The sequence below is a fragment of the Alternaria ethzedia genome, assembly GCF_023757985.1.
Source record: "Alternaria ethzedia strain BMP 0044 chromosome Unknown scaffold_3, whole genome shotgun sequence".
NCBI classification, from domain to species: Eukaryota; Fungi; Ascomycota; class Dothideomycetes; order Pleosporales; family Pleosporaceae; genus Alternaria; species Alternaria ethzedia.
Window position 1 is genome coordinate 1824498 of NW_026056196.1, and position 23705 is coordinate 1848202.

Sequence of the window (23705 nt, forward strand, 5' to 3'; positions counted from 1 at the left end):
TGTGCTTTTCGCAACTCATGGGAATGTGGGATCGAGATCTCAAAGATGGTGTTTGTGAATGATGTAATGTGATAATGGTATGTGTGAGACGATTAAACTGGACAGACACACGTAACTCTGGACTCACGATTTGAGAGTGCTAGGACCTTTGATTGCGCGAATCTCATGTTCCTGTTTGTTGACGCTTTTGCAACTCTTGACTGCTCAACAGGCCTTCAACCAGGTTTTCGTGACAACATGGGTCTTGTTTATATATGTTTATCCCGTTGAAGTAAACAAAGTGGTCGTGACTTCTACAAAGTCTTTCACTTGATTTAGAAGGAAATACAGAAAATCATGTAGTGAGCCGCGATGGATTTTGAGAAGACTGTGGGTCTGCTTGCGCGAGCGCACATCTTCGAAGTCGAAATAATTTTGAGAAGTCGGGGCAGACGAAGCAGCAACATGAAAGTTGCCATTGTGTTTTTTGGTAAAGTCGTCCGCACAAGAAATGATGAAGAGGAGAAGCCTTCCAAGGTTGGAGAGGTATTTATATGCACTAGACGCTCGCAACATCATGTGCTTCCTCGAAATTTAGAGACATGCTAGCAGGAGTTGCTCGACAACAGCAAAAGCCCTGGTTTCGGTTTGTCCTTGTTTTGGTGGTCTTCATCTCGCGAAGACATGATATCTGCTTGCGAGATCTTGAGTGTAGATGTTTGCAATATTGTTCTCTCGACCGAGGACATGGATCTCCAGGGTGCATTTTTTTAACTTGGTGGAAGCATCTCAAAAGCATGATATTTCTGTGAAACAATATGGTCTTTTCGTCTGCAGACTGGACACATGTAAGATGACTGGAAGAATTTCGAGAATTTCCGGGGAAGGAAAAACATCACATTGCTTTTACATCTTTTTGGAGAAGAATGGTAGGAGATGGTGTAATGAAGAACAGAGAGGAAACTTCGGATGGAGTTTATATATTGTCTCAGCAACGCTAGCTCGTGCTCATATATTCGCAGAACAATCGGCAGGACACATAGAAGTCTTGGATCATTGTTTTGGAGTCCTACAGGGAGAAGGACATATAGTCTTTTCGATCGAATTTTGGAAGTATGAAGCTCTTAGTGGTATTGTAATGGTTAAGAATGGGGAAAAGACTGGAACAGTGATTTTATATCGGAGCAGTCATTCTGGAGCATTTTGAAGTCAAGCGATGGTCGAGACGCTCCCAGGAATTCTGCATACGCCAGTTTTGATCTCTCAGGGGCGAGGGAACACGAACTCGAAATCGTCAAATTTAGGAGAGAGGTAGCAGAGACTGAGATACGAGGAGAATTTATCCTTGAGGTAAAGGTTTTGCGCACCGAGAGGATGTTGCGCTAGCTGCATGTCGTTGGCATGGTGGTAAAGTACGTCGACTGGAGTACTCCATTTTGAATGCCATCCCATCTTAAACTTGTCGGGTCGTCTTCGCAGTACGCAACGCTCGCTCATAATTGAACCTGTAACTCATGTTTCCACAATGCTCATCTTCAAGACAAGACCACCAACTCAACCGCGTGACAACCTTGATGACCCAATTCCTCCCACCTCCACTTTTCCGATGTCACCCATCCAATCCAAAAACCAGGTCCCCCCTCCCAATCAAACCTTCCTCGTACAGCCTACCGTACCCATACACCCAAATCTCATACCAAACATCGCATCTAAACGCTTCACTCAACCGCCACCCACTACCCATCATCTCCGACCCAAGACACCAATCGGAGTCCACGGCCCACCCCTCACACAAACCCGTTGCCTCACTTCCACCACTTGCCTCCACTGTACAACCTCGCACCCATTACGCTCACATCTCGTGAAACCGTGGCCGCCTTCGTGGACTCATGCATAACACCACACCAGAATCGATGGGCGATACGAAGTGAGGTGGCACGAGATCGTTTGTGTTACCATCGGTCAGGATCGCTGGGAACTGTGGGAAGCACTAGAGTGGGAGGCGCTTGAGCTGGCGTATATGCCGGAAGCGGTGAAACATGCGTCTTTTGTGTATGCGTATGTGGGTGGGTGGTGCAATGTGTTTCGTCGTGTTGCTTTTGCTTTTTGGAGATGGGTGGTGCGAGATATATTGCATGGTAGGACGAGATTTCGGGGGATGGCTGAGCCACTCCGAGGAGCGATGGAGCTTGTAAAAGAGTCATGCCGATGTAATTGTAAATCCGTTTATTGGGAGTGTAGTCGTTTCTTGTAGTCGTGGTTCCATGAATCGAGTAGCTGTGACGCTTCGTTGATGCTCGCGATATGATTGGAGCATTCAGAAGGCCATTTGCTTGTCCTGATAGTCTTAGTGTAGCTGGATAGTTTGACCCTAGAGTGTCCATAGCATAGCTAACAGCTTATACTACTGCGCAGTAATATTTGGTAGGCCATGTGAGCCCCTAATAGAACCGATAGTGCTGTTAGTTGGCGAAAGGTGTTAGACGCTGACGCAGTATAACGCTCGTTCGTACCACCGCATTGAGCTATGGTCGGTAGCATCCTTCCGTATGTTTAACGACACCAACGGCATCGGAGACATACACTCGCCGGAAAGCGGATTCGGAGACTTCTTCCCATCTAGCCTACCTCTTCGCCAACCGATAGCTCCCTTCTAGCAACGACAAAAATCCGCGCCGGTCTCCTTCTCGTACCTATATCAAACAAAGTATATGTAGCATTGCGCTTCACTCTGAGGGTCAACTTACCCTACTCAACAGCTATACTCCAACCCCACCTTTTGCACTACCAACACCATCAACCATGACCGAATCCTCACCTACCAAACCTCCTCTTCCTGCGTTCGACCCGCAGAATTGTCAGACCTACGCAGCGAGTTGCCACTGCGGTAGCGTACAGTACTCAGTTCTACTCTCGCCGCCGCTGGCCCAGTGAAAGGTTGTATCGTGCAACTGCAGCATCTGCACGCGCAATGGCTACTTGCTCGTGTACCCCGAACGGTCGCAGCTACAAGTAAAGAGCGGTGAGGACATGTTGAGAGACTATTCATTTGGTGTCAAGAGGGTTCTACATAGGTTCTGTAGTAGGTGTGGGAGTGCAGTCTGGCTTGATCCTAGGATGGGCGAGTTTGGAGAAGCGCCGCCAGATTTGCTAGGGATGAATGTATGTGGTGTTCGTCCCATGAGGGTGTCAACGCGGAGGGTTCGAGGCTGACCAGAGCAGGTTCGCATGTTCCATGGTGTTAAGGCGGAGGAGTTGGACATTGTCCATGTTGAGGATCGGAATCCATGAGGTTTAACACATGGGAGGATGTGCGGTATCAGAATCTACGCCGCGGGATAAACGAAGACATACATGCTCTTGGGCGCGCAAGATTTTCTGCGCGAAGCGCAACTATTCGCGATGTGCTCTGATCGAAGTGCATACAGCTTTACCAAATACCACAATATACCAAAGAGTGATGTATTGTGCTTTGAGTCTGGGTATCTTGTTTGCTATCTGGGTTCGCCCTCTCTCCCGCATGCCCTAGCTTCCATCTTCCTGCATGATATTGTACCAAGGACGTGAATAACGGTAATATTTTACTTTTGCATGTTAGTATATCTGTGTGTATCTGTACGTGTGTGTGCATACCTGTGGCTTGACGAATGTCGGGAATGTCACTGACACAGTTCCTCCTGAAGCACTCAGTCCTTGACATGTGTGCATGTGGGCACCGTGATCAAGGCCCTTACCCTGAGCTCGCGGGGTCGCCGCCATCTCTATGATGACATCTATTTATGTTAGTATATCTAAATGACTTTGTGCAGATGCCTCTCACCTCCAGCTTCTTTGGCCTTGTCAAGAGCTTTGGAGCTCAGATCGTGCGCCTTGATGATGGCGGTGTGAATGATGATGAGTGAAGCCGCAATAGCGGCGATCTTGATGGCGTCTGATGGCATGTTTATCGATATAGATAGATTGTGATGTAGTGTGACGCGATAGGATGTGATGTGAAGTGATTTTGAAGTGAAGTGTAAGAGTGAGAGAGTGAGGTTGCAAAAGTTGAAGGTTGTGTAGTTTGATATGCACCGAGCTAGCAAACGGACGGTGAGCAAACGCCCGCGCTCACACCGTGTTCTTTGAGCATATGCATGAAGCAAAGAAACATGTTGCGGAGCTCCTGATATTTTGGAGAGAGGTAGCAGAGACTAAGATACGAGGAGAATACATTATTAAGGGAAAGGTTTTGTGCACCATGACAAGACGCGTGAAGGCCTCAAGAGTGACAATATGGAGAGTGCTTGCAGTGCAGGCATCGTCGCGTTCATAGCCCGAAAACGACGCGCACTTGGTGATGGTGTTGATAAGGCAGGACGCGAAGTCCAGGTGTTCGCCAATGCCAAGCCGCTAACCTTCAGCCTCGGTGAAGTGATCCCTGCCACCGATTCGCGATATCTCCATCATCGAAGCCTCCCAGATCTCTCAGCAATTGCTACCTGCAGCCGGCGGTCAGCATGTCACGAGCGCGCATCGTTCTTACTCGCGCACCTTTCAAACAATCCTGCCAATCCGCCAGCCGGACCTTCCGTTCCTCCAGCTACCATGCGCATCGCGATGCTCCCCTCCCCCTCCAATCCCGTATCCGCTGGTCATACTTCTGGTACGCCAGTATACTCGCCCTCGGTATTACGACTGGTCTAGGTGCTCGCCACTTTGCCGCGCCTCTCGGTCTTCCAGAGCCTGGGTCAAGAGAAGACGAGATCATCCTCGACTCTCTGCGGCGCGACATCGATGCTCTCGAAATCGTGCAATCCTTGCGCTCTCAATCATACAACCTACACACCGACACAGCGCTCCGGTCAGGACCGGGGATAACGTCATCTCCTGGATCAAGTCGGAAGATATCAGCGTACAAAGGGTGGCTCGAGCTGGATCTGGACTTTGGGAGAGAGAATGAAGGCAAGAAAGGCATATTGGGCGTCATGAGTGGCACGCGGGGATTGGGTGTACAAAGAGCATTCTGGAGTGCAGAGACAAAAGAGATGGTGGCTGTGGTCTGGATAGGAGGAGGAATGAGTGGATGGCCGGGTGTTGCGCATGGTGGGGCTATCGCAACCATCTTTGAAGAGATCATGGCGAGGATGGTCAGAGGGCCGGATGGGATTGTGGGTGTGTATACTTCTCAAGTATCTGCAGGGAGTACGCTCAAACTGACACTTAAGATAGAACCAATTCACCGTCCAGACTCTCTCAGCCTAACCTACGCCAAACCAACCTACAGCCTCGACTTCTACATCCTTCGTGCCTCCTTCTCGAAACCTGACCTCCCTCAATCCGAGCCGCCGCCAGAACCCGAAGCGGAACCTACAAAGAGTTGGTTGGGATGGTTATCGCCGCAGAAGGATTTGACGAAGAAGATTGACGCGTCGAGACATAAGCAGGAGATTGTTGCGACGCTGGAGAGTGTCGGTGGGGACCTTTGTGTCAAGGCCAAGGGCACGTTCAATGGAGGTAGCCCCATGGTCTGAGGGGTTGCGGTGGCACCTCGTTCAAGGAAAAACCTGAACACCCTGGAGTCTACGTTGACGTCAAATCATCTATTTTGGATGATTTTGTCTTGATGTAGGCTACAGGCCTATTCATATTTCCTCTTGTATGAGGTAGTGCCCTCGTACTAGTGATGAGATCAGAGAATGCCCCAGATGGACGGAAGGGATCTGACTTGATGGGATACTTGAGAGTCGACACGCAAGCTGAGATACCCAATAGCGAAATGATGAGACCAAACATGTCACAAGAGATGTGGCACAATACCTAGGCTTGCGCGTCTAATCAAGCAACAGACCACCGCTCCATGTTGCAAAAAGAGATCGCTTGCATAGGCAAAAAGGAATAGAGCAGAACTCTCGCCCTGTATATCTGCTTACTACATCGAGCGAAAGAAGAGCGGCGACTCTGACGACTCCATCTCAGAACCTAGGCAAAAAGAGCAAAAACATACAACAGCGGGGATTCGCTAGTGGTCACCCACCTAACTACTAATCCGCCGGTACAATGCTTGTATATGGCTGAGCGGACGGGAAGCCTAACTCTCATTGTCCTATGGTCGTATGTGAAGGATATGGCAATCTTTACTTTTATGTACTCGGTCCCAACCCGCCCTATACCGCAAGTCAGATTACGATGACGAGCTCGGCTCTTCCAACCTTGTTCTGGACCTCGGAATGGTCTAGATATAGACACAGTTTCACATCTTGTTGACACGTTCACAGATGCTTCTAGTACCGAATATACTCGCATATGGGGGCACCTTCACCACGGCTGCCACAGTACTGCGCTAGACCGGCACTAACGCAGGTCAAAAAGCTTAGCACAGCGTACCTGCACAGGCTGCCTCTAGAATCTATACTACCACCGTGTACTTAAGTCGACACTGTAATGTTGATAGATTGACTGGAGGTGATGTACGCATCTTCATTTAAACGGTTACTTTTGGAAGTGATTGCCGAATCAGGCAATCTGTGAATGGAATGAAGGTTGCGCTTGCTACCTCAGAACGTGCCCGGCTAGCGGCTGGTGGCTCTTGCTTCCATGCACCTCCAGCACCTGCCAGACCACCTGCGCGTATGCTTGCGTGGCTCAACTCACACTCACTACTCTGCTGTTTGCACTCTTCACCTCTCGCTCGCTGCTGTTGCCTAGGCCTCTGCGATGCTGCGTCTGCTCGCCGCACTCCACATCTGCACCCCGACATCCTGATCCGACTATCCTCGCTCTCTCCCAACATTCGTTTCCCGTATCACGATCCAATCACCAACTCCGGTCGCTACCGACGCCCCGAACCATACGTAAACAAACGACAACAAGACCTCGAGATCCGTTCTCACACGTCCAGGCGACATGTATCTACCACGGTGCGCCCAAGCTTTGTTGGCAGCTGGCCTGCTGCTACTGTCTCCGGCCGGCTCCGTCAACGTAGACGATGACGGTACATGGGTGGTTGGAATCATCGATGGCGACAAATGGCAAGTCAGAGACGACAGACAGCCATCTCTCTACACTGCCGACTATGGCGACTGCCTAGGCAAGAGCGCCATCAACGTTACACGGTTCGACGCAGCCTACTACAAAGACAACATGACCATCATCTTTCACCTGGAAGGCGAGACTGGGCTCCGAAGAGAAGACATTATGATGAATATCGGCGTTTATGCGTACGGCGAGAGTCGATTCGACCTGACCTTCAACCCTTGCGACGCCAACATACTCAGCGCTTGCCCCGTCAAAGCCGGCGTTCCCATCGAGGCGGCGGGCATCATACCAATCAATCAAGACGACGTCGCAGGGATCCCAGAGATTGCGTTGAGCATTCCCGACTTCGAAGGCCAGGCCATCCTGCGACTGTTCTCCAACTCCACACAGAACGAGGGTAAGTAGCCGCCACGAATAGCTCTCAAGATATCTTGCTAACTTATTACTAGTATGTAGCTCCCTTGCTATGCTTTGCCAACGCGGTGCTCAGACATCTTACTATTCGTATTCGTGTTAACAGCTTGACAGATCGGCTGTTTCGCGGCCCAGATCACCAATGGCTTCACATTCCAGCAAAAGAGCTCAGTGGGCACAACGCTAGGGCTATTCACTCTCATAGCCGTCGTTTCCTCCTTCGCTACAGCCGCCTACGGATCCAACATCGTCGACATGCGCAAGCATTACGCCCACTCGCTGTCAGTGTCTGTGGTCTTCGCGGTATGGCACCACATATTATACAGCGGGGCGTTATCAGTGAACTGGCCGAGCGTCCTCGTGGCCTTCTGGAGCAACTATGCCTGGGCTGGGGGTATGATCTACTCCGAGTCAATGCAGAACACGATCAACGATTTCATCGGCTCGAACAAAGGAAATACATCGCATGTCGGCGCCGCAGGTACGGGCGAAAGCAATCCTCATCTTGGAGGAGGGGTCGACATCCACCAAATATACAAACGAGACGCTATTCCTCAAGATCTGAAGTTCCAAGCTGCCCTAGCCAAGCGCCATCTCGTCGATGTGAATAGCGGATTCAAATATTACGGGCTGCCCGTAAAGCCTGGACTGCCACTTCCGGGCAACTATTCTGGATTTGCTGGTACCCTTGCGACGGAACACATCCCGGCAAGCAACGCCTTCATGACCGGACTGCTCTGGTTCTTAATCTTGATCGCATGTGGTGTTGTCTCTGTACTCTCACTGAAAGCTGTCCTCGAAGGCTTGAGTAGCATACGCGTTGTCAGAAAGGACCGCCTCGCCTTTTTCCGAAGCCATTACCTTGCCTTTGCTCTGTCGACCATCCTGCGGACAATCTTCATCGGATTTTACATGCTGACATTCCTGGCCATGTTCCAGTTCTCCTACCTCGCTCTTTCCGGTCCTGTTGCAGTCGCTTGTGCTGCCTTCTTCGTCGTAGTATTTGGCATAGGCAGCATCGCCGCCTACGCTTGTTTCTCCAGACTTCGAATTGGCAAGTATGCCTCGGAACCCGATCGACTAAACGTAGTCAAACGAAGATTGCACAAGATCATCCCATGGTTCAGCATTTCCAGAAACAGCAAAAATCCGCGCTCCGAAGACGAGACCTACATCGGTTCAATTCCTTGGTGGACGATACACGCTACGGCGGATACCACATCAATCCATGATGACGAGCGGTACACAACAAAATTTGGTTGGTTGGCCTCTCGCTACAGGAGGACTCGTTGGTGGTTCTTTGTCGTCTGGCTGTTCTACGAATTCCTTCGGGCATGCTTCCTTGCCGGCGCATCGACTCAGCCCTTCGTCCAGGTCTTCGGTCTACTTGTCGTTGAGATTGTTGCCTTCATCGCCTTCACTATCCTTCGCCCCTTCGAAGGACAGCGCCTGAACGTTTTGGCCGTGTATCTTCTCGGCTTTAGCAAGATTACTACTACAGGTCTTTCGGCAGCCTTTGATACACGGTTTGGAATCGCTCGTATCCCTACAACCGTTATCGGCATCATCATAATCGTCATTCAAGGTCTCTTGACGGTGGCTGTGATGGTTTTGATCCTGGTCGGCGCTGTCTCAAGCTACCTGTCCATCTTGCGGAACCGCGAACAAATGGCGCCGTTGAGCTGGAACCCGATGCGTGAGAAGTACTTTGCGCATATCGATCTCGCAGTGCAAGACACTCCGCGACCACGTGCGGTGTCGATTAACTCGATGCCAGAGTTGCCGAAGACACCGTACTTTGAAGTGCGACATGTGAAGCGGATAGCCAAGGTTGAGGACGAGGATGACGAGTTCATGCGAGAGATGGACAGCGATCATGCGACGTCCGAACTCTTGCTGCCTGAGCAAAGTCACGATACTCCCACAGACCGGCCCGCCCAACGGCACAGGAGTGCAACTCTCCAGTCGCAAGCATCTTACTCAAGTCTACCCAAGGCGGCTCGCCTGCATCGCCCCAACTGGAACAGACACGGGTACAGCGATTCGATGAGTCCCGGACGCCACAGGGCTTTGAGCGAAGCTCATATGAAGACTCCCAAGCAAAGTCATGAGACGATCGATACGTATCCAAGTCCACTTGGCATTCATGCTGAGGGGCCCATGACTCCAGCTCTTTCTTCTTCGGCGCTCTCAGACGCAGGCAACGTCGTCACCCCGGATAAGCAAGCAACAAGTCGAATGAGATTAGTCTCACGATCGAGCTCAAGGCCCAGACTGGATACTAGGATCACCGAGGAGACTACTGTACCTCCCGTTCCGAAGAACAAAATTGCAAACTGAGCCCAGTATCATACGGAGCAGTCATACCACCGACATCAACAGCAGCAGAGACCTATACGCCGAGTACATCCTCATGCAACAGCTTTTGATCAGCTTACCCAGTATGATACGACGGTATATGAAGACACGTCAACCAAGAAAAAAACCGAACAGGCCTGCAGCCTACATCAACCTGAAAACCTACGAGATAGGTGACCTGACGTCGGCGTATGCTCTTGACCTGTTCGGGGTCTTTCTTGTATGAGGTGAAGAGCTCAACGAATTCCCGTAAACATCGCATCGATCATCGAACATCGCTTCGGCACATCTGTATTGGTCTTTCAACGCAGCATCAGCAATGAATACCCATGATTCTTCGACAACAACCCATATACCCACAGCAACAAGCAGACGACATTTCCTTTTCCATTTTCCTCAGCAGCATGACGTTAGCAGTATCTGCATGGCTTCGCGACGGGAGAAAGAGCATCTCGGCGCTTGATTTAGGATGTTGGATACGGCATGTTTACGAAGTGTATGAATAACGAACAAAGCCGGATAGTAGCTAGACGAAGGCAGGAGTGGCAATGCGCATAATGGAACAACGATGATGATGAAACACTGCGTCGCTGATGGTGGGCTATGCTACCTTTGGTGAGGTTGGTGCATGCATGCGTGATGTGTGGTGTTGGCCGGTTAGACTCCACTTGTACCAACTTTTTTCCTCGAGCGTCGACCGGCGGCCCGCTCCTTGTGCGCAGAAGTCCGATGTCAGACATTGCGACGGCGCGTCACCAGCCACACCAGACCAAGGGACAACGCCAGCGCTAAACCTTCTCACCGCAAACATGGGTGCAAAACAATAAATCCTGAAACGCCCATGAGCCATGTCTGTCGGCTCCCAGCCGCTCTGCTTAATCTCTAATCTCCACGACAGAGGGACATGGAGATTGAAAGCAAGATTGCGGTTCTGGGCATCGAGGGACCGATCCAAGATCGTGTTTTGGTGTTAATTCCGATGTGCCAGGTTAGCCGTGCTATTTCCAGCAGATGCCTTGGAAAGATGCCATGGCCTCCAAGCGATATGAGCATGCGACCGGGCAGTCTAGACCACGATTTTTACTTGCAGTTGCTTGGAAAGACTAGCTCCCGCGGTACGGATGATAACATGGGTTTGCGAAAAGGTGGTGAGACGTTGAGACGAAAACCCATGTGGCCCGCGTGCCGTTGCCCTGTTTGCTGAGATTGCCTGACGGACTGATGCCAATATGGGTGGATGACCCACGCACGCGTGTTTGAGCTGTGGCGTCACCTCATCAGCGAGGCGAGAGAGCGGCTGGAGAAGAGGCAGCACGGGTTGGGTGGAGATTTGGAGCCGCTGTTGTTTGCAAGGATGCGGAAGAGAATTAGATGGGCCGCCACAGATGGCTACGTCACAGTTACGGACACGGACATGGAATCTTGCAACGGTGGAGCCATGCCGGATAAGAGCATCTGGGGTGATCAAATATGGGTGGATGATGGCTACAGGTGAGGAGAAGGAGGTGGGCGGGCAGGCGTGGTTGGCACGATAACGGTGGTCTGGCGTCGCACAACGTCGAGCAGCGGTAGTGTGGCCGCACCAAATCAGCAGCATGGGCTTATCAAAAGTCGGTCTACCTGCTTCGGGGGCTGCCATGGCAAAGTCATCGCGATCGTGAGAGGCGGGCATTGCGTTGCCCATGGGCCCAGCCACGCGCAGGCTGCGATCGCTGCTGCATCAGGGACGGGCAGTGACGTCGGCGCTCTTTAAGGTTGTGGCGCGCGACCCACACCCGACGTCGATGTCGCAGGGCCAACCCTGTTTTGCGCGACTGCTTTGAGCGCGTCCGTCGCCCATCCCTGCCGCATCGGGCGGCTTGGTTGGCGCAAACCTGACTTTTCCCGCTGACGTTGCGAGCTTGGCTGTTTGCAGACGCAGCACAGTCACCTGCAGGAATGGAGTTTGAGTCGGGAAATTTCGTTACGCAGGCCAAAGATTGAGGTGAAGGATCTGGAGGACAAGGGGGCACGGACTCCGCGTGACGTAGCCGTTGTGCAAGGGCGGTCGTTGTTCCGGCGCCTGGCTCGCGGCTGCTTATAAGTGAGAGGGCTCAAAGCCCTTTGTTGTGATACCACACTCTCCCCAAACCATACCATCTACCAACGAACCTACGAACAGTCGCCTCTCTACCTCGAGTCCTCCATCCACTACACCACCGAAGCCTTCACCAGAACAACACCGCTATCATGGGTGCCGTCGTCTCTTGCATTAAGTCGGTCGTACGTAGCCCTCACTTGCCTGCCTATACAAACTGTCCCTAACCCGCTTTCTAGTTCCGCACCATCGGAAACTGCATCATGGCCATTGTCAACGCCATCGCTGCTGGTCTTAAGGCAATCATCAACGCCATCGTCTCCCTCTTCGGCATCATCATCAGCTGCCTCACCTGCGGACGCGGCGGCGGCCGAAAGAGGACAACGCATACTAGTAGAGTCTAGTGTGAACCCGTTTCCCACATGTCGCCGTACTGATCATTACTTCCCCTTGTGAAGGATGGCGCATGAGGAGATACGGGTACTACTAAGGCGCTATATCTACTACCCAACTACTACTACGACGACGAACGACGATCGCTCGACGGCCGTTACTTCTCCACTGCCAGGACCACACGACGATACGATACGTTTACAACACATCGCCGCGTAGTCTTCGCAGAGGAACGGACGGAGCGCGATTGTCTCTTTTTCGGAAGAGAGAGTGTGGATGTTTATACCCTATACTATACCCCCGGTATCGAGCAAGGAAGATGGATGCGGTAATGAACGAAACAGCAAGCATGGAGTTTGAGCGAACAGTTTTTCCTTTTGTTTTGTACAGTCTGAGAGAGATGGATGCCAAAGGGTCGTGGAGAGGAAATCATTCTTGATGGATCACGGACCTGTCGCATAGATACCCCCAGCTTTCAATCAGACTTACTATAATACCCATGAATCGTCTTCTACTTGGTGACTGCTTCATTTTCATTGTTGACACGCTAAACTGTTACTCACGGTATTCGCAGGTTGCCCCTATCAACATTATCCAAAGACGCTTTACTTGCCTACCACAGGCCACTGCACCACCGGCTCCCCAATTTACCCTTCATCACCATGGTAGCCCTGTTGCATTTGCATTGCAGGACGTCGACAACGCAGATGGTGGAAACAATAGCGTCTGCGCCACACATGCGTAGTGCATGCGCTTGCATGACGCCGTTGAAACGCTGCTGGCACGCTACAGGAACTTTCCTAAACTAAGACCACTCCAGCACTAAAGCTGAACATCTGACTCTCTCATGTGTTGAACAAACTCGACATCAGCAGATTCGCATTTTCGATATGAATATCGGTGCTGGCGACGTCGATGTCGTTTTAGTGTGTCACCGAATTCAACGAAAAGGCTGAAAAGTTGCGCAGCTGTATACATTAACATGAAATGCGAAATTAGCATGATTTAAAGGCAATGTAGACTTCTGAGGTAGGTGTTAAGATCTTTTAGCATGTGGTGCTCATCAAGCCAATAATGGGAGACAATGTCCAAATATGTTTGTCCCGTTGTTCTCAGACAAAATTTCCATGTAATAACGGTGAGTTTGATAACCTTCATATAGTCAAAGATGTCGCGACCACATTTCAGGATATCAAACATTTTCCCTCATTATTGCGACAACAAAGCTCAAGCTTTTCCCCCTCTCACATACGCCATTCCCAAACCACCAACTCTACACACCACTCCCTCTCGCACCCCACCCCACAAACGCGATTCCCAAAATGGACACAGCAATGTTCCCGCAACTGGCCTTCATGGTCTTCCTCGCCCTCATGGTCATTCTGATAATCTTCTACTCCATCACATCCTTCTACATCCCCGCCATCAACGACCTCATCATTTCCGTGTTCAAGCACATGCGACTGGCTCAACGTCAAGAAGCCAATGTCATCGAGAAGGCGCTCAGGAACGCGCGACAGGCAAACACAGGTCAAGAGGGATTCTACTCACTTGGTAAGTCCGACACACATATGCGAAATGGGCGCAAGGTTGCAAGAACTCACGCTTTACAGGCATGACTGGCGAGATTGTAGCGCCGCTGAACATTGGCAGCGGCGGCGCGCATATCAAGAATATGTATGCTCCTATTTGGGCTTCGAATTCTCGCTCCGTTCCCATGCAGTTTGGCGGTGTGCCTACTGCTGAGCAAGCTCAGGTATGTGGCTGCTTGTCATGTCGCGCGATCTCTCAGGTTGACTGACGGTATAGAAGTGAGATGCGAGTCGGTAGCATGAGAATGCTTGGTTGGTGGGGTATGTGGGGATAGCTTGGGATGGATCGCATTGGAAGAGCAAGGTTAGACATGAGGAAGGAAGAAGGAGAAGCATCTTTGTCTCCAACGCGTCATTTAAACGACAAGACTCATAATCGCGACCTAGACGTGGACGTAGATACCTCCCCAGGTATACAACGCACCGGTATCAATACACCATCCTCGTCATTCTCTCGTACCAACCCCTCCTCTCCTCTCCTCCTATCATACCTACCCACCCCACCGCATAAACCCAAAAACAGCATTCAACACCACCCCCATAACAACAGCAACCTGCCTCCTCCTCGTCCAAACACCTTCCTCCCTAAAGCCCCACACCAAACTTCCCAGCGGAAAGAAGAAGCCAGTCAGATACCCATACAGCATATCGTCCAACCCACCTTCTTCCACCGCGAACCCCGCGCCCCAGCCCGCATCCGTGCCAGCACCACCAGCCCCCGCAGCGCCACCTGTAAGCGAAGCAGAGGGATCGTTAGCGGAAGAATCCAGCCATCGATCTTCCAAGACGCGGATCTGTGCGGGCGTAGGCATAGTATCAGGCGTATGCGTAAAAGACAAGTTCTGCGTAAACGTCGCCCTCAGCGAAGCAATCTCATCCCTCGTAAACCCCGAACTCAGCAATCTATCAAAGCCCTGAGCTTGAGGCACGGTATTCGCCGTATTCGCCGTAGCCGTCGAGCTACGTCTGCGTGCATTGTGATCTATAGTCGTACCGCTTGCGCGCCGTCCGGGCGTAGGATACGAAGATGTACTATAATGCGACTTCAACGCTATCTCTATGTTCTGGGCGAGTGTGGCTTCGCTGGCGAGTTCGGGGGCGGAGAGCGCGTCGCCGAGGGAACAGTGGATGTAGTATTTTTTTGCTGAGGGGGGTATGTCTGTTGTTGTGCCGTATTCGATCGCGGGCGTTTCTCGTAGGGGTTGTTTGCCTTTGCTCTTGCTGGCTTCGCCGGTGCCGCTTCCCACTGCATCACTGTTCTTGGTATTCCGAGGAGGCGGTGGGGGTGGTAATCGTAGGGATTTCGATAGTGGCTCGGTGTCTGCGAGGACTTTGCCCGCGTAGATGAGGCGTAGGCGCACGGAGGCATGTTCGGATGGGAGGTGCTGGCGGATGAGCTGTTTGAGGGAGAGGGTCGCAATTGTTCGTGGGGTATGTATTGAGAGTGGGAGGTCTGGTACTGAAGCTGTGAAGCGTATGATGAGGTAGATGAGTTGCTCGGGGAGAGCTGGCGCATTCGACATGGTGGATGTGGAGGGCTGCGGCGGCTGCTTGAGGATCGAGTTGATCGTGAGCTATTAATTGGGAATATTGTATCCTTCTGGGGTCATGACGGTCGTAGCTTCATTATTCGCAATGGTGTGGTATGTCTGGTGGTGATCCTGCAGTTCGCCATGTTCGCGCTATCGACCATGCGACGCGGCAGCTCGCCCGGAGCTTAGCAGCGCTGAGGTCATTATATCCGAAGTATCACCCGCCATGTTAAATGCCCCTCTTTAGCCATTCCCTACATCACCACTCCTCGCGTCCTGATCAGTTGTTGGTACTGACTTGTTCTCAAGATGACGATCATTCGCATTGTACTATTCGAGTGGAAGTCCACAGCTTCACCAGAGCAAATCTCAGAAGTACCTCCATGTTGATCTAAACATACATCATTCATACTAATACATCATAGGCTTGTAGCCGCATGCTCGGCTTGAAAGACCAGTGCATTCATCCAACTTCCCAGAAGCCATACATCAAGTCCTTCTCAGGGGGCAAGAACAACAGCCCTGAAGGCCATAGCGTATGCCATGTCCCTAAGTTCCCTCACACATGCTGACATGCACAGGGCAACTCAACCCATGGTTTCGTAGTTGAGTTCGAGAATGAAGAGGACCGCGACTACTATGTATACAAAGACCCTGCCCATCAGGAGTTTGTAAAGCTTGCTGGAGAGGTGGCGAATGGCGTGAAAGTGTTCGATTACGAGCCAGGGAAGATGTAGATGTAGTTTCAGTAACGAATGAAGGATGCCACTGGCACCCAGAGCTACAAGTATGCTGCCAACTCGTGCAGGTGCGATGGTCTCCAGACAGCGCTGTTGTTGAACTTGCAATGGTAGTGTCGCGAGTGTATTGCAAGTACGTGGAGAGGCCAAGTAGCAATCGTGCTACCGGTGGTGGTAATGATATTCGAATTATGTCATATGTATGTGTAACGCCGAAGATGCAACGCCGGGAATGCTTCTATAAGGTATAGTGATCGAATCGTAAGGGTATCATGATACGCTGAAGGACTCTCCGCAGCCACATTGCTCCGCTAGGAAATGTTAGTCTTGGTCTCTCGTAGCATCTTGTGTCGATACTTACTGATGTTGGGGTTCTTAAAGATGAATCGCTCGTTCAACTTGTCCTCCAGCCAGTCCATCTCGCTTCCAATGATGTTCAGCAGCGCCTTGTTGTCGATCAGGACCTTGACACCATCCTGCTCGACCTGCTCATCCAGCGGGCTTGGCTTGTCCACGTACTCCAAGTGATATGCTAACCCCGAGCAGCCCTTTGCCTTTGTGCCAATCCGGATAAGCTTGGGCTCTGGTAACTCAAGGAGTTCGCGGAGGTGAGATACTGCCGACTGTGAAAGCTTAATGGTGGCCTTCCGTGGCCCGAAGTTGTAGCGACGCGGCCGTAACGGCTTGCTGGCGCCCGCTGCCTGCTGTGGCTTCTGTGCTTCTCCTTCAGGTATGCTCACGTTCGGTTGCTCGGATGGTGTGGCTGGGATGTGTTCTTGCGGTGGCAGTTGTGGGGTTTTCGCATTGTTTGCCTCGGCTCCACCTGCTATCGATGTGTCGGGTACGCCAGCATTCCTTGGTGGCGGCTGAGGGTATAGCGAAGAAGGGTGGTAGGCAGTCGCCGTCTGCATCTGACGCTTAGCTGACTGCCGATACGGTATCGACGAGGCGAAAGTGCGCGCGCATTGCGGGCATCTGCGGGGAGTAGCCGAGGGAGCGGCGAATCGTAGGAATGTCGAGCTGGAGCGCGCAAAGGCAGTCGTGGTTCGAGGCAGCGACATGGTCAAAGGGCGAGAAGTCCAAGGAGTGCTGCGAGTGGACTTGGTAAGGCGCGTGTGTTGAGTGAATAGATGGCAAGGTACGGCTGGTGCATTGTCACTAAATTCGCCGAAGCCTATGTCATCTGCGGCGATTTCCGGGGCAATTTGACACGATTATAAAGCACGTGCTGATTGGCTGCCAATCTCCCGAAGGTTCGGAACTTCGGAATCACAAGTCACACCATCATAAGCCCACCTCGAAAGTTCACCTAGGCACCTTGTCTTCGAACAAGCCGCCGCAGTGTAATCTCCTATTGTAAGCCCTTCTACCACGTATGATAGTTCCGAACCTTCTCAACACTGGGAGCATGACAGCCTCGCCAGTTTGCAAAACTACCTAGGTAGTCAGCACCCCCAGAATAGCTGGAAACCATCTTTTCTGAGAGTATCACACCTGGGTACTTGCGATTTCTCTCATCCCTGAGTTGTCTAATCTCCTAGCTTATTGGTATTGCACCAGATGTAAGTGGCTCGTTCCGCTCTGCGTGATCGCAGTCAAGTCGATGGTAATCCTAACCCATGGATTGGTGCTGCTTCGCCCGCGAACAACATAGGCCAACCACGGATCATAGCAACAAACCGATAACTGTGGTATCGAGCATTTCCAATGGGTCAGCCAAATGACTGCAACAGCAAATTTTCAATGAGTATAAAACAGCGTCCTCGTCTTCATCTCCGTCTTCACTGCCGCCCTCAACACCAGCGATACTGCACATGAGAAACAACGCCGGCCGAAGGACGAATCTACTCTCTAAGCCCACAGATGGCCGCATCCACCATTCAGAATACAGATAAGTCTCTGTTGATGGCCTTACCAACCGAACTGCGCTGTTACATCTACGACTACTTCCCCAAGCGTGTTTTCAAACATGTATTTCCCACGCCAGGTATCGGCACCTGGGCAGAACTTCGAATGCCGACCGCCCTACTTCAAGTGAACAAGACGATTCTCGACGAGGCTCAACAACACTTGAGGACGAGGAATATGCAGAAGTCCCCTAAAGTTACAATCGGCCCAGTACCTAGGTCTGCCGCAAGGGAGGCTATGTTCACCTTAATATCAGACATCTTCCACGAGGCTAGGAGACAACGCAGTACATTGTTAGCCCAACCCCAGAAACCGGGGGACGACAACGGAACCAAACTCATCAGTCTCGTCCTCGCATCCTGGTACAACAAAATCATCCTGCCGCTACTGCTTCAGAACCCTAGCCTGGGCGATGATAGTAAGGTCTACAATCAAAGAGAGTGCACAGCCGAGGAACTGCATCCATTCGTAGGGCACACTTTGAGAAGAATGGAACGGAAAAGGACCTACGAAATCAGCATACGAATGTTGTTTCCCGACGACGATGATGACGACTTCGTGAGTTACACGATGTATGAATGGGACACCACACGACTAGCGCTAAGCACCCGACCGGGGCCCCCACTGAAGATTATACCTCTGGGTCGCGATCACAGGCATGACCTCAAGCATGAAATGAAGATGTGCCGAAATATGGATTTGGAAACTCGAGGGATGGCTTCGAGCATCAGAATTGGAAAGCCAACGGCCCAGGACCTGATACTCTTCAGGATACCCAGTCTGCAGACAGTCGAAGCCACTGACGAGCAACTGGTCTTATCGCCGATAGCCAGTTGAATCGAGCTCAGTCGGTAACAAGAGAGCGGAGACCCGACTTGAAATGCACTCTATATTACTCAAGTTCAATTAGAATCTCGAATCACAAGTTACCTTCATACATCTCATACAATCTCGATCACTCAGTAAGTCTTACTAGGGGCAGCTACACTTTGTGTCGCATTGGAAAAAAACGATCAAGCAAACTACATAGCTAGATGTCTACATTATCTTAGGAGCTGCTCACTTTCAAACATTTGATAGTATGTATGCAGCAAGATATCACATACTTTTTAGTTACCTTGCTTGCTTGCTTGGCCCATGTAAGGTCTCTGTGATACCATGTGTCCTGAAAAGAAGCCACGTGATATAATTTACGCGCAGTTAACCTTTGCTCCTGACGGTGAACGAGACCTTAGGATGCGACGGACTTTCTCATCGTCTTCGCCAGGTAGCGGCGCAGGGACCTCAATCAACACGCAACATCGCCAACGTCAACCTTTTACCGCCAGTGACAAAATACAGTATCTGAACAATGGGTTACTTTGCAAAGTTCCCAATATGATCAAGACACGTGATCAGAGATTGCCTACAACATGCCGTCTTTGGAGCCAGCGATTATTCTGGCCTTGGTTGAAACGTCGACAGTCTAGCTTGCACCTGCGACGGTATATAGGGTCGACGAACAGGAGGCTTCAGGGTCGCTAGTCCTAGCTTCTAGCCGTTAGGTAGTTTAGAAGGTATTATGCTGACTTTCAGTTTTGCGATCCATGGTCAAGGCGTGATCAATACATTGAGAGACACTAAGAGAATGATATGCAGCTGCCCGTGGATACAGAGCACAAATGTTTGCGAGCGGGTTGATGTATCTAGAGTAGTGGTATCTAAAGACGCGCTGAGTTCGCACATGTGGTGACCATGAATGTTAAAGAGTCTTTGATAACCGTAGAAACGTCTGCTTGTTGCAAGCTGCTTAAGCCGCTGCTGTTGACTTTTGCTGCCGATAGAGGTAGCTACCATCCGTGTCGCAAGCATTCTACAAACATACCTAGGTAGTATTGACTATACGGTTAAGCTAGACGTCTACGTTGACTTGGAGACTGACAGGTTATCAGGATTTGGTAATATGTATTCAGCAACGTGCGATATGAATTGTAGCTAACCCTAGTGGCGTGAAAGTACCAGCAGCTCAACAACATCTTGATGACTCTTGCTTACCGCTAAAGTCAACGCCGTAACGTGATATTGCCCCTTCACATTGACGTCTATCTTGCGACTAGTAAGAAGCAGCCGGACCACTTCTATCTTTCCGTGGAATGCTGCATACATCAGTGGCGTCCACCCTGTATTGTCCGCTGTGTTGACTTCGATGTTTTTGCTTGTCAGCATCAGCTTGACTACGTCGCTGTATCCTTTACTTGCTGCATCTAGTAACGCCGTTCTTCCAGTATCATCCTTGATATTAACATCGACGCTCTTGCTTCCAAGCAGCAGCTTCATCATGTCCTTGTTCCTCTTACACGTCGCGTGCATTAATGCAGTCTTCCCGTCTATGTCTCTCGCATTGACGTCAATGTTGCGGATACCCAGTAGCAGTCTGACGATCTTCTCATCTCCATATTTCACAGCTTTGAGTAGTGCTGTACTCCCAGAATTGCTTTGCGCGTTGACGTCAATCTTATCGTCGTCGATCAATAGCTTAATAATGCCCGCATTTCCAGTGTCTATGGCCTGCAGTAATACAGTGTTCCCGATATTGTTCTTCACGTTGACATCTATCCTGTCAGAGCTGAGAAGTAGCTTGATGATGTGTTCGTTTTCCACCTCTACGGCCTTTTTCACTGCGGTATCCCCGAACCAGTCGCCCGCATTGACGTCAACCGTACTGAAGCTGAGTAGGAACTTAATCATGATACTGTCTCCATTGCTCGCTGCCAGAACGATTATCGGAGGTGCTCCGTCGCGATTGCTATTTGCATCAACGCCAGCGTTCAGTAGTACTTTGATAGTGTCCTTGTCTCCGGTTCTCACTAGCAACACCAATGTCTTTTGTGCACACAGCTTCATCTTCTGAGATTGCAGCATCAGCAATTCGAGAATTCTTGTATCTTGATGCGTGGTGGCAGCGAAGCTCCAATACAAATCAGAATCTGCATTCGTCGTTTCCAGCTCTGGATATCGACTCCGAATCAGTGTAGTTGCAAGTTCGCAGATAGCATCAGCTCGACTTGTAACGTATGGAATATGATTCTGCCAATTGGTATTCGCATAACCAAAGAACTTGAATCCGTCCTGGGGCTCAGAGTACGAATGACCACGAGCTTCAGCAACCGTCTTGCTCAAGTCAAATGCGGGTTGCTTCTTGGACTTGAGAAGCTTCATAGCAAGTTGCCGAGCGGAGCTCGAGCCGCCCACGGTGTTTCGCATGACCGTAGACGGCACTGCTTGTGCTAAGATCGGATGGGCATGGTTTCTCTCAAGTTGGGTTTCGAAAACACCGTACCCAAGATAGGTAACAATGATATCCGCCAACGTTCCGTGTGCTCTTCCAACAGAGAAACCCATGTACTTCACGTCGTCAAGACCATGAAGAATGTATTGCTTGACGCTGTGATGTATGACTCGGACAGTCGACTCTTCCTCATCGACAGTAAGAAGACATCCGCAGCAGGCTAGGGCTGACTGCACATCGTTCAACATCTTAGACGGATCCCATACTGCATGTCCGGGATCGACGCTTAAGGCTTCTCTCAACTCCTCAGTCGTCAGAGGTCGGCAAGCTGCCAATACGACCTCCAGTATCTTTGCTTGGAGCGACGGATCCGAGGCTCCTGATTTGTGTAAGATGCGGGAAAAGGTTTGCGCAAGGTCTTTGGGCAGGTCTGCCAGGGCTTCGCGGATGGCATGATCAGTCTTCATACTACACAAAGACTGGATCTGAAGAGCCGCCCAAAGGAACATGCCTTGCGAGCGTTGAAGGAGCGACTCTTGGATGTCCAATATCAGTGTAGAATCTCTGAGCGTTAGAAGATCTTCGTCCAGACAACGATAGAGCTCCGCTTCGATGAAGGTCTCGATGTCTGGGTTGCTCTCCGGTAACTGAACTATGCGGGCATCCAGGAGGCGACGTGTCATCGACTGTAGACCTAAAATTGCGTTTACCAGGTCAGTATTCTCCTCGCATACACTTCATACAGGGATTTCACTGACCCTTGTTTGGCTCTACCCGGAAAGACGCACACACAAAGACCTTTAGCTTTGCTTGGATGTCCCTCACCGCTTGTACCAGCGTCGCTATTTCTCCTTCGCTGCACTCGTCCAGTCCGTCTATTACGAGAAACGTTTTATAGGTAAGGGGATAAGCCTGGAGAACCATTTCCAGTATCTTGTTAACGTCTCCAGTGGTGTGCACATCTTGGAACACACCTGAAAGTTTGTCGAAGTCAGCAATACTCCGTAGCATTTGTCGCACTAGTGAGCCAAGAATGGTGCGTGCTTGCAGACTCTCGGGTAGATCGTGTCTGCAGAAGAAGTATGCTACCAAGGGTCGATCTCTTTCGTCAGAGAGATTGAGATCGTCCACGATGTTGGCTAGCAACACAGACTTTCCTGACCCTAACTTGCCCGTGAATACTATTGTGCAATTTTGTGAGCTATCCTTCCACTCTCTATATTCGTCGAAACGTGTAAAGAGCGATGTATTCCCGACCTTTCTTGTCTGCTTCCAAACTGTTTCGTAATCGTACACGGAGCAGAGGTCAAGCACCTGCTTTTTTGCCGCAAGTTTCTGTTGGTACAATGCGGAGTCGAACATTGATCGGGATAATGCTCGAAACCCAGAGCTTTGTTGGAATTCACTGACTTGCATCTCTTTTTCAATCGAGTGTGCCCATTTCTCGAGGTCATACTGGAACGTTTTCAGCTCCCCTCCACTCAACGATGATGTGAATTGCTGGAGAGGGGACTTTTGGCCGAACCTGAGCAAGTAATGACACAGAGCAACGACCACGATGAAATATTCGAGGATGTAGACCTGTAGCTTTTTAGAGAGTGGGTAGAGCACAGCAATTTCCTGATGGCGTGGACAAGAGCGACCAAGGTCCATGAACATCGATGATAGTTTCTCTACGTGGTTTGACACGCTCACAAACGACTGTGTACCATCAGTAACTGACGTGAACATGGATACAACAACAATTACTCACCAATATCGACATGCGTACCAATGACCACACGCCACACGCGATCGGGTTTTGTGAGCTTCCAACCACGATATCCCCAAGCGCAGCGAACTGCTGAACAGCTTGGAGAAAATTGGTAAAGCGCGGACCGAAGCATCGATTGCTAAATTTGTTGGACATGCGGCGGTCAATCTCGGCGGTCAGTCGCATGACATCGCTTGGTGTGGGTGTCGCCAAAAGTGTCTGCGACTTCAGCGTACGAAATGCGGACTTTTGTTCGCTTGACAGATCGGCTTCAAATTCAGAGACAGCTTGAGCGAGGCGAATTTCGGGACTGAGCGACCCAGCTTTAGCTAGAGCTTTGGACATGGTTGTTGCCCGCAAGCTGTAGGACAGGTAGCTTCAAGCCAAAGCTGACGCCGTATGGCGAAGTTGTTGGTAAGCCAGAGCGTGGTCAAGAGTTGAACATCGTGGTGATCAGGGGTGCGGCTGGGGTTGCTGTGTGGCTCAATTTGGCGTCATGTAGGTATGAGGGTCAGCAAATTATAGAGTATCGTCTGATGAAGATAAGGAAGCAAAGAATGAAAAGGTAGAAGCAGGCTGCTAGGTGAACCGTCAGGCTGAACAAGAGCTCATGTGCTGCGCACCAGGCTGACAGGCTGCGCTTGGCTGCGCATCTCAGCCGCTGCCCCGCTTGCCTC

The 23705-nt window shown here is 50.7% G+C and overlaps 7 protein-coding genes across 7 annotated transcripts; 5 read left to right on the forward strand and 2 right to left on the reverse strand.

The window, feature by feature from the left end:
- Positions 1–4475: 4475 nt before the first annotated feature.
- J4E87_002099 (uncharacterized protein) lies at positions 4476–5489 on the forward strand (the record flags this gene model as incomplete). The annotated part of the gene is made up of 1 exon (XM_049373738.1): positions 4476–5489. One exon carries the CDS (start codon positions 4476–4478, stop codon positions 5487–5489), a length of 1014 nt encoding a protein of 337 aa, XP_049237108.1.
- Positions 5490–6943: 1454 nt separating this feature from the next.
- Positions 6944–9518, forward strand: J4E87_002100 (uncharacterized protein; the record flags this gene model as incomplete). The annotated part of the gene is made up of 4 exons (XM_049373739.1): positions 6944–6949; positions 7009–7390; positions 7580–9290; positions 9335–9518. The coding sequence occupies 4 exons, from the start codon at positions 6944–6946 to the stop codon at positions 9516–9518; spliced, it is 2283 nt and encodes a 760-aa protein (XP_049237109.1).
- A 2476-nt stretch (positions 9519–11994) lies between these two features.
- On the forward strand, positions 11995–12246 carry J4E87_002101 (uncharacterized protein; the record flags this gene model as incomplete). The annotated part of the gene is made up of 2 exons (XM_049373740.1): positions 11995–12027; positions 12082–12246. The coding sequence occupies 2 exons, from the start codon at positions 11995–11997 to the stop codon at positions 12244–12246; spliced, it is 198 nt and encodes a 65-aa protein (XP_049237110.1).
- A 1311-nt stretch (positions 12247–13557) lies between these two features.
- On the forward strand, positions 13558–14050 carry J4E87_002102 (uncharacterized protein; the record flags this gene model as incomplete). Its single annotated transcript, XM_049373741.1, has 3 exons — positions 13558–13789; positions 13849–13991; positions 14045–14050. The coding sequence occupies 3 exons, from the start codon at positions 13558–13560 to the stop codon at positions 14048–14050; spliced, it is 381 nt and encodes a 126-aa protein (XP_049237111.1).
- Positions 14051–15668: 1618 nt separating this feature from the next.
- On the forward strand, positions 15669–16096 carry J4E87_002103 (uncharacterized protein; the record flags this gene model as incomplete). Its single annotated transcript, XM_049373742.1, has 3 exons — positions 15669–15734; positions 15785–15895; positions 15941–16096. The coding sequence occupies 3 exons, from the start codon at positions 15669–15671 to the stop codon at positions 16094–16096; spliced, it is 333 nt and encodes a 110-aa protein (XP_049237112.1).
- Positions 16097–16369: 273 nt separating this feature from the next.
- On the reverse strand, positions 16370–17160 carry J4E87_002104 (uncharacterized protein; the record flags this gene model as incomplete). Its single annotated transcript, XM_049373743.1, has 2 exons — positions 16370–16410; positions 16461–17160. 2 exons carry the CDS (start codon positions 17158–17160, stop codon positions 16370–16372), a joined length of 741 nt encoding a protein of 246 aa, XP_049237113.1.
- Positions 17161–19987: 2827 nt separating this feature from the next.
- J4E87_002105 (uncharacterized protein) lies at positions 19988–22016 on the reverse strand (the record flags this gene model as incomplete). Its single annotated transcript, XM_049373744.1, has 2 exons — positions 19988–21969; positions 22010–22016. 2 exons carry the CDS (start codon positions 22014–22016, stop codon positions 19988–19990), a joined length of 1989 nt encoding a protein of 662 aa, XP_049237114.1.
- Positions 22017–23705: the final 1689 nt, after the last annotated feature.